The following is a 9,904-nucleotide window of genomic DNA, read 5'->3' as shown; positions in this document are numbered from 1 at the left end:
AGCATGAGCTGATGATTGCATAGAAAACCAATAGCATCGTTGGGAACTGTCAGATCCCGTCTACCTTTCATCTCAGTGATGTCTGTGTTCTGTCTCCTCCAGGCATGTTCTTGCACGCTATATGCAACCTGTTCCACTACTCCACTGCTCAACCCACTCCGCTGTCTCAGTTACAGCAATGGTAATGTCAAGGTCAGGATTCTGTTTGAGCTCGGAGCAAATAAACTGAAAGGATGTATGCACTTTGTACTTTTGTGAGTTTTGTCAAAGGTAACAAAAAAGTTAAAAGTAAATACTCCGCCAAGACAAAACATCCACCGATTTCAAAACAGTAAATAACATACAAATAACAGATATATACAACTGTGCAACTTACCACACAATGGGGACAGGAAACAGTGGTGGTAATAGTCAATATCACAGCAACAGTTTCATATTCTCTTTTCATTTATATAAAACACAACAAAAATTACAAAGAGGAGCCACACATTACAAAAGCAATTAGCCTTTTTTAATCTTACATTGCATTGAAAATTTACATAATAGATTCATACATTTTACAAATAATTTGTTCATAAAAATATATTTCTTTACAAAAAACTTTTTTTGTTCCATTTTCATGTTTTTTATATATACTTATTTTTCTGAATGCATTAACATCGGAGGAGTACCCAGCTGTATGGCAAAGAGTAGTCTGCTTGAAAGAGTCCATTCCTAGAACTGTATGGGTATTTTTTTCTTTTTATTGCAGTCATTTATAAGTGGCAAAAAAGAGATTGGATGTTGGAGCGACAAATAATAAAAAAAGAGGTGGGGGTGATTCTTGAGAGGGGCTCTGTGATGCGACACAAAGCATTTGAGCCACTAGGTCTCTTGAAGCGACCTGGAAATGAAGTCATTTTCACAATATGAAGCAGTTAGGCCTAAATGAGAAAGCAGCAGACCTGGGACACACATATAGGATATTTTTTTCCTTGTCATTTTTTTTTTGGTAGGCACTGTGTAAAAAACAGCCTCTTTTTGAACAAAATGTATTTACCTATTTGAAGAAAAATGAATGTAAAGAGCGAAAGAGCAAAAGAGCCAAAAGCAAATCAGGTGAGGGTGATAATGGTGTGTGTGTGTGTGTGTGTGTGTGTGTGTGTGTGTGTGTGTGTGTGTGTGTATGTGTATGTGTGTGTGTGTGTGTGTGTGTGTGTGTGTGTGTGTGTGAGTGAGGGGTGTTGGGGGGGGGTTTCTGTAGGGGAGATTCGATTGTTCTAGGGGGGGGGGGGGAAATCTCAATCACAATCGCAATTACCTTGCTATTCTTCTCTTGGGTGAACTGAATGGGGAAGGGCATGGACACTGAACAAGGACAAGTCAGGATCGTCTCCTAAAGTCTGCAGACACTACAGAGCAAGGGGAGTCTTAACCCCTTCCCTCCCTACAAATGTGCCTGTGAATCCCCGTCGTCTGCAGAACACGCAGTGAGTGGAACGTTAAAAGGCACTGTAATGAATCTCACAGCTCGAGGGCCTGAAAACGCGGCGCCAGCCTGCTCCAAGTCCGACTGGGACTCGCCCTATAAAGTGACCGTCATCTGGTGTGAGAGATTTGAACGTATGATAAGTGTACACCATGACAGCTGTGTGGTCGTTGAGGCCTCCCCACGAGTAAAAGTCTGCCTGCTAAGTTGAAGGAGAAGCATCCCAGCTCCTTCATTCGAGGCTTGGCAATGGCCAATATACAGAGATGGGGACTGACTGTTCATGCAAAACTCATGTGTGGTCATTACCTATCCGTCTCCCTATAACTGTGGGAAGTGGATCCTTGCTGCAGCAAGGAGCTGCACCTCTAAACCTTTGAGGGTATGCTTAATGCCATGGCCAAGTTAGACTGACATAGGATACTGTTTCATCTCCCTTATTTACAGGATAATTATGATCACATTGTTGCCACGGTACATAAGACACATGCATGCGTTATCCATCAACGATGTGTTCTGAGGTTTGTATAAAAGACTAAGATTTAAATGCCAAGTGCATTTTATTTTATACAAATTCTATAATAATAACAATAATAGCGATTAATGATTGAAATTATCAAATTATCTTATCAAATTTTCCAAAATGTTTAAATATAGCTATTTGAGGAAGGTGATGGCACACAGACGCTATACTTTGTATAGCTGAGCACACAGACATTTCTGCAAGTGAGGGATTAGCCCAATGACATAATGCTCACTCTGGCAACATTTTTTTTGCTGCAGACTTCAGGTACAAAATACTGACAGTTGTCCAATGTGTTGTCATGGGGATGCAAGCATTAATATAAATAAAAAAATTACACAAACACGTCATATCAATACAAAAAATGGATATGTTTAAAAAACACGCTTCAATCACTTCGTTTCTAATTCTTAGGGGTCATTACCAACAAACCACCCACTTGGTCATCCTCACGTACAAACACACCTACTCACCATTGACACTCGTTTAGAAACAACAAAGAACCAGCAGAAGCATTCAAGACTGAAGCGAACACCCAAAAATGAAACCTTTGAAAGCTTAAAGGAAGAGAAAGCAACAGCTGGAAATGAACAATTTATAATGTGTTGCGTTCAGTCATTTGAACAGCATATTTTGAACTATTTCTCTCTTTTTTTTCTATAAACTCTGTATAGAATCTGTTTCCTTTCCCAGGGCTGGACCCCCACTCGGTAATATATATAGCACAAAAATATAGGTGGTGAATGCTCCTCGTATATATGTAAGAAGATTTACAGATTCTTTTCACTCAAAAAGACCAAGTCAACTGTGAAGAAGCACTCACGGAGTGCGGATCAAATAAGAGGCAGGACTCTCCACGCAAGAATCTCGTGAAGATTTTTCTGAGTTCTGGTCAAGTCAAGTCTTCCAGAACGTGACGTTGAAAAAAAAAAAAAAAAACAACAACAAAAAATCCCAGTGTCCTCCGAGATAGATGCACATGGTCAATCATGGTTCCTGAAGAATGTGCTTTAAATACGAGCGCAGCCGGTCACAACTGACTGCTTGACCCTCTCCCAGTCTTTAGTCACAAAATCCCTCCATGTCTGCGAAAGCCTTTTGCACCACTGTTGGTATATATTAAAAAAGAGATGCTGCTTGTTTGTTTGTTTGTTTCATTTTGTTGTTGTTTTTTTGCACTGAGCAGACTTCATTATACCATTGTGCAGACCGTGTTGAGGTTGGGGTCGAATCGGACTGCTTTGCCCTCTACGGATTTAGCGTTGGTGTTGTACATGGGATTCTCGAAGGCGGCTTGTCCATTGTTGTTTTCATGAACTGAGCAGCCTGTGTACTGGGTCTTGGGTGTAGTCCTTGGGGAAACATATTTAAAGAGAATGCATGAATACAGCAAACAAAATGGAGTCTCACACAGCAAGATGTGTGTCATAAACACTGTGGCAACACTTCACTGGAGACACTTACCGCTGTTTGTAGAGATAGAATCCAAAGCCTGCGAATATCAGGGCGAAAAAAGGCACAAGGATTGCTATGGCCACAGAGCTACTGTTTGTACCAAGGGGTGGATGGGACGAGTTATTACTCTCCGACATGTTTAGACCTGCAGGAGAAGATGAGGGCACACACACCGCCATTCAGTCTGTGTACTCGCTTCTTGGAAAAAACATATTTTTCTTTGACACATTATTCAGTCTGGGAAGCACTCACTCAAGTACGTTTTCTGGTTTCTAAGAAATACTGTGCCTGGGCTTGTGTACTGAGGAAGGTTCAGAATGTGTGGTGTACATGTAGTAGAGACAGTTGTGTGCTTTGGCTCAGTCTGCAAAATGATTAGAGCAAAATCAGAAACAAAATGATGCTTTACCCAGTCTTTGGAGTCCGAACTGGCCGTAATCTTTACCCTGTATGGAGCCTTGAAAGACGTAGGTGGCGCCGTCAGGTTCTGCCGACACCTAGAAAGGAATACAGAGAGAGAGAAAGAGAGAGAGAGAGAGAGCAAGAGAGAGAGGATCAGATGAAAGCTGCTAGCCTGCTACTCTCTCTCTCTCTGACAGTGATTTAGACAGCTTCAAAGGCACTACGGGGAATATGAAAAGACTTGAAAGGTCCATGAAAAGGAGTTCGGGGCGAGGAGGACTTTTTTTTTGGTGGGTCCTCATGCGAAGATATCCGATCTAAAAGCCCAAAGATTATAGATCTCCACAACTTAATTGGATGTAATCTGCATGATAAAAAAATAAATAAAACCCGTCAAGAAAAACCCATATCACTATTGCAGATGAGTGTAAGTAAGTAAGTAAGTTGAACATTATGATCACAAAGCAACAACTGAATGGCTATTGGTATGCTTTTACAGGCTATATATATCTGCAGGATACCATTGACTTCTCCACATTGCCATCAGGCAAGGTAGATTTCACTATTTAGATGGAGGTTTCTAGAAGAGCTCTGTGGATTTCTTTGAATATCTCAGATCTCACGCAGTCAGAAAGCACTTACAAAACCATCCATGGACCACTCCTCCTCTTTGAGCTTGCTTAGCGTGGTGTGAGTGGACGTTTTCACCTCGTACAGAAGAAGCTTCAGACGCGCTTCCTGGCTCTTGTAGACACCTGTGGCAAAACGAGAAAGCAAGAAGGGGAGTAACTAAGAGCTAATTGTGAAGGCTTTCTCTTCCCTTCTCATTTCTCATCCTTTCTTCACCCTCACTGAAACAGAAAACACTCCAAAAACACTCAATGACCTCTAAAGCCACAGAGGTTTATTACAGATCCTGTCAAATCAGAGTCAAAATGGCCTCGAATGTTTTTAAATGGAGGTCCTGATTTAGCGACCACACTCTTCTTTTAGATGTACTTAGCAGCATGACATGGCAAAGGATCCAAAGGAAGTCTATGACTTTTCAGCCGGGTTCCCATCGGCGCTTGGGAGAATGTGCCAGCGCCTCCTCCATCATACGTGGTGGCACAGCCTTGGCCCGCCACCATCGCTCTGAGCTCCCCACTGTCTGCAGACAGGTCCATCCCTCACACACACGCTCACATGGCGCCTTCACTCACCTTTTCATGTAATTATTGGCAACGCTTGGCCAATCCCCAGTCCAATTTTAACGAGGGGGTGGTGGTGGTGGTGGGGAGGGGGGGGGGGTTAGATTAATTAGAGGGTATAAATCACATGTCATGGATAAAAACAGAGTGAGGGGTGTGAGTGTGTGTTTGGAAAGGGATGGGGGGGGGGGGGGGGGGAGTGGGAGGGAGGGCCGAGCACGATGATGGAAAATAATGTCAAAAAAATGTCAAACCACATTAATATTTCATTACGCTGAAGATGGACGGGATGCCTCGACTGCAGACGAGAGCCCTGGTAATGGGGCTGATTGGGAGAGAAAATAAACATGCCCTGCTTTATGCCAACACATCCAGCTCAATGGATTTTTATGTGCTACCAGTCTTCGTCAAGAAAATGAGGGATCCCCAAGAGCGAATAGAGAAGAATCTGTGATGTCTGACAGTCATTAATTACAAGCCGAGTCTTTGTTGCGTGCGTAACTTTCATCAAACACAACAAGAAAACATTGTGCACTGCAGAGATTTTAAATGAATGTTCTGAGATGACTCAGCATAAACAAGTTACATATAAAATAATAATAATTAAAACATAAAAAATATATTTTTCCCTCTTGTAAACTCTTATCAGACCTTTTCTCTCTTATCTCTTTACACAGGAACTAAATGGCATAACGGAGATTGAATTTCCGAGATAATGAAATAGTTCCATAATAGCGCTCTTACTCTTGCGTTTGTAAGCATTTTCAGCATCCCTGTGACGCACCTGAAAGCAGGAGTTCCATGTTGCTGTTGGTTAACGTGACGTTAACTCTACCCGTGCTTGTGTTAAAGCTTGTGATACTCAAAGTCATTGGTTGCTTCTTGCCCTTGTAGTTATAGGAGCCTTTCCAGATGTAGTTGGGAGCGAAGACATCATCTGGGACTGGAGGAGGACGAGAGAGGAAGGAAAAGGGGAGGAAGAGGAGGAGGAGGAGGAAGAGGAGGAGGAGGAGAGGTAAAACAAGAGCTTATATTTCAATACAATGAAAGAGAGCACACGTTTGGTCAGTTCATTTGTGCAGAAGTCAAGTTGAAAACACATCACCTTAGCTAATTGTAAACCTTATCGGACAAGAGAAAGGACGACAGAGCTCATGATGGAGAGAAGAGAACAATTGAGGATAAGAGGAGGGGATAGGAGAGGAGAGGAGAGGGGAGGAGAGAAGGGACAAGAGAGGACACCAGAGCTAATGATGGAGAGAAGAGGACAACTGAGGATATAGAGAGAGAAGAGGGAGTGGAAATGTGAAGCCAGGTCAACCTGCCTCCTCCTGTGAGTGTCAACCAAATCACTGCCTCCCCCCCTCCTCATCAACTCCATCCTCTAGAGATGGGTTTCCAAGAGGACATTAAGGACGCTGTCCTCTATTTCCATTGCCCCGAGCTCCAACAGGTGTCCCAAGTGGGAACTCCATATCTCTTCCACTCCACACTCCATCTTGGAGCCACATGCGTGGGGAAGGAGGAGCACGTTCAATCACAGTCAGTGCAGCGATTAACTCACCATTCAGCTTAGGGCTGGGCGTCCCTGGAACCGGTTTCACAGGCTTCTCAGACAGCTTGGATCCAGCTGAAACACACACACACAAAAAAAACCAAACAAACACACACAAACACAAAGACAAGCAAATCAAAAACACTGACTCATCTCTTGGTGGTTTCACCTCACACACCTCACACAATCAGCGGTGTGTGGCGCGTATGTTGGCCACTGTTTGGTGAGTTATCGCTCCGCTCCCAGGCTGTGTGTGGGGGTGGATGACAAGGCCGCTGTGTCAAGCACACTGTCACACACTGAACAAACAAAGGCCTCCCCCCCTGTTTGTCGGGGGTTTGGGCACGTAAACAGAAATGGTTCAAAGAGAGTGAGAGAGTGTGAGAGAGAGAGAAAGAGAGAGAAAGAGAGAGAGAGAAAGAGCGAGGGTGACAGAGACAAATAAAGGAAGAGCGGGAGAGAGAGAGAGAGAGAGAGAGAGAGAGAGAGAGGGAAATAAAAAAGAGACTCTCCCACACAGCAAGAGCGCAACAAAGCATGCTGTCCCCGGGAGTCTGGACATGGCCCACATCTGTTTGTGTCTGTGTTAACTACTGTCGGGCTCCGGGCTAACAGCTGTGTGCTTCAGGTGGCCGCGGGGAGAGGTGAGGAGAGGAGAGGAGAGAGGAGAGGAGAAAGGAGAGAGGAGAGAGGAGAGGATAGGATAGGAGAGGAGAGGAGAGGACAGAGGAGAGGCGAGGCGAGGAGAGGAGAGGAGAAGAGAGGAAAGAAGAGGAGAGGAGAGTTGAAGAGAGTAAGATAGAAGTGTGGAGAGGAGAGTTGAAGAGAGTACGGTAGAGGAGAGGAGAGGAGAGAGAAGAGGAGAGAGGATAGAGTAAAGGAGAGGCGAGGAGAGGAGAGGTCAGTTGAAGAGAGTACGGTAGAGGAGAGGAGAGGAGAGAGAAGAGGAGAGAGGTGAGAGTAAAGGAGAGGCGAGGAGAGGAGAGGTCAGTTGAAGAGAGTACGGTAGAGGAGAGGAGAGGAGAGAGGAGAGAGTAAAGGAGAGGCGAGGAGAGGAGAGGTCAGTTGAAGAGAGTACGGTAGAGGAGAGGAGAGGAGAGAGAAGAGGAGAGAGGAGAGAGTAAAGGAGAGGCGAGGAGAGGAGAGGTCAGTTGAAGAGAGTACGGTAGAGGAGAGGAGAGGAGAGAGGAGAGAGTAAAGGAGAGGCGAGGACAGGAGAGGTCAGTTGAAGAGAGTACGGTAGAGGAGAGGAGAGGAGAGAGAAGAGGAGAGAGGATAGAGTAAAGGAGAGGCGAGGAGAGGAGAGGTCAGTTGAAGAGAGTACGGTAGAGGAGAGGAGAGGAGAGAGAAGAGGAGAGAGGAGAGAGTAAAGGAGAGGCGAGGAGAGGAGAGGTCAGTTGAAGAGAGTACGGTAGAGGAGAGGAGAGGAGAGAGGAGAGAGTAAAGGAGAGGCGAGGAGAGGAGAGGTCAGTTGAAGAGAGTACGGTAGAGGAGAGGAGAGGCGAGTTCAATAAAGGGGCATGGAAAAGAAGAGGATGAGGCAGCGGGAGCTCCAGACAGGCACAGCGGCTGCTAGCGCTACCGCCACAGGGCTCTTTAATGCCACTGGAACTTTCCTCAGGTACCAGGAACATTGTTAGGAGTTATGAACATTTACCTAGGTTTTGGATTATAGGCCCTTGAGTTTCCTCTGTTTAATTTGAGCTGTGTGTCATGAGTTTTCCCCTAGATTTGGGGGAGGAGGATTCCATGGGGAATCTAAAGGTTTAGCTGTATGTGTCTCAGTATGACAGCAGTGGGCATGTGTTTCAATAAGTATAGTAAGTATAAGTATAAGTATACTTATACTTAATATATATAAGTATATACTCTTTTGATCCTCTGAGGGAAATTTGGTCTTGGCATTTATTCCAATCCGTGAATTAGTGAAACACACTCAGCGCACAGTGAACACAGTGAGGTAAAGCACACACTAATCCCGGCGCAGTGAGCTGCCTGCAACAACAGCGGCGCTCAGGGAGCAGTGAGGGGTTAGGTGCCTTGCTCAAGGGCACTTCAGCCGTGCCTACTGGTCGGGGTTCGAACCGGCAACCCTCCGGTTACAAGTCCGAAGCGCTAACCAGTAGGCCACGGCTGCCCCCCAGTAGATATAGTACTATAAAGTACACTACTAGAATGCAAAAATGTGTTTGTGTGTGTATGAGTATTATGGATATGTGTGTGTGTGTGTCCATGTACCTCTGCACACAGGCATCTTGCCGCTCCAGGTGCCGTCGGAGCGGCAGGCGCGGTGCTCAGAGCCGCCGGACAGGAAGAAGCCAGGCTGGCAGGAGTAGATGAGGGTGTAGCCGAACGACGGCAGGTCCATGCCCACCACCGACACGTGCGGGGGACTCTCTGGCTGCTTACAGGAGTGGGCTGTAGGGACAGACAGAGGAAAACACCATGTGAGAGAAAGAGAGAGATGGAGAGAGGGAGAGGGAGAAAGAGAGAGATGGAGAGAGGGAGAGAGAGATGGAGAAGGAGAGAGATGGGGATGGAGAGGAAGAGAGAGAGAGAGAGAGATGGAGAGGGAGACAGAGAGAGTGGTTAAAGGTGACATAGAATAGATTAACAGAGTATTTTACCTTGTTCTCTGATGTTGAGATCAAAGGTATGGAACTTAGGTTTGTCAAAATATGCTTAGATGCTATTTTACAAGCTCATTTACAACCCTAAATGCTGGGGAATAAAATGCCTCATTTTAGCAGATATCTAGCACCACCTCATGCTTATCTGGCACCCACATGAATAATGAAGTGAACGCTGGTCGGCTGCCTTGTATTTGTATTTGCTTCACAGCCTGTCTGTTCAGATTTGCCCATTTTTAGTGGTTGTTTCAAAGTCTGAGTTTGGCCATGCACCAGACTCTCCACTTATTTATCAAAGGAGAGGCTTTTCATTCTGTCATCTTCGAGAGAGAGAGAAATTGTGTGTGTATGTGTGTGTATGTTTGTGAGAGAGACAGAGAGAGAGAGAAAGAGAGAGAGAGATAAATAGAGAGAGGGGGATATAGAGAGAGTGATTCCACTGTGTTATCTGTAACACTAACTTTGGCAATACCGTACCCAAACAGTCATGCTAATAAAGCTTCTTTGAATTTGAATTTGACAGGGGAGAAGTAGAGAGAAAGAGAGAGGGAGAGAGAGAGAGAAAGAAAGAGAGAGGGAGAGAGAGAGAGAGAGAAAGAGAGAGCGAGAGAGATAGAGGTAATCAATAAGAGAGTGTTTGTTGTTCATCTCCACCTTTGCATCAAGTGTTTTTTGTTCTTT

General features: G+C 44.9%; 1 protein-coding gene across 1 annotated transcript in view; it reads right to left on the bottom strand.

Annotated features, from left to right (window-relative positions):
- Positions 1 to 1,278: 1,278 nt before the first annotated feature.
- csmd3b (CUB and Sushi multiple domains 3b) overlaps positions 1,279 to 9,904 on the bottom strand; it is a 390,727-nt gene continuing 382,101 nt past the window's right edge. Inside the window, exons 64-70 of the mRNA XM_076302106.1 lie at positions 8,832 to 9,011; positions 6,603 to 6,668; positions 5,823 to 5,981; positions 4,491 to 4,603; positions 3,856 to 3,943; positions 3,456 to 3,591; positions 1,279 to 3,343 (exon numbers count right to left, since the gene is read on the bottom strand). Coding sequence (XP_076158221.1) covers positions 3,184 to 3,343; positions 3,456 to 3,591; positions 3,856 to 3,943; positions 4,491 to 4,603; positions 5,823 to 5,981; positions 6,603 to 6,668; positions 8,832 to 9,011 — 902 coding nt within the window. The 3' untranslated portion in view covers positions 1,279 to 3,183. The remainder of the gene's footprint in view (positions 3,344 to 3,455; positions 3,592 to 3,855; positions 3,944 to 4,490; positions 4,604 to 5,822; positions 5,982 to 6,602; positions 6,669 to 8,831; positions 9,012 to 9,904) is intronic.

Source organism: Alosa pseudoharengus, unplaced genomic scaffold (genome assembly GCF_046254945.1).
Source record: "Alosa pseudoharengus isolate Yale_2024_CS ecotype anadromous, Long Island Sound unplaced genomic scaffold, YU_APseudo_1.1 YU_APseudo_1.1_scf_23, whole genome shotgun sequence".
Lineage (NCBI taxonomy): Eukaryota > Metazoa > Chordata > Actinopteri > Clupeiformes > Clupeidae > Alosa > Alosa pseudoharengus.
Note: the sequence above shows the minus strand (reverse complement) of the source record. Positions and strands in the feature narration are given on the sequence as shown.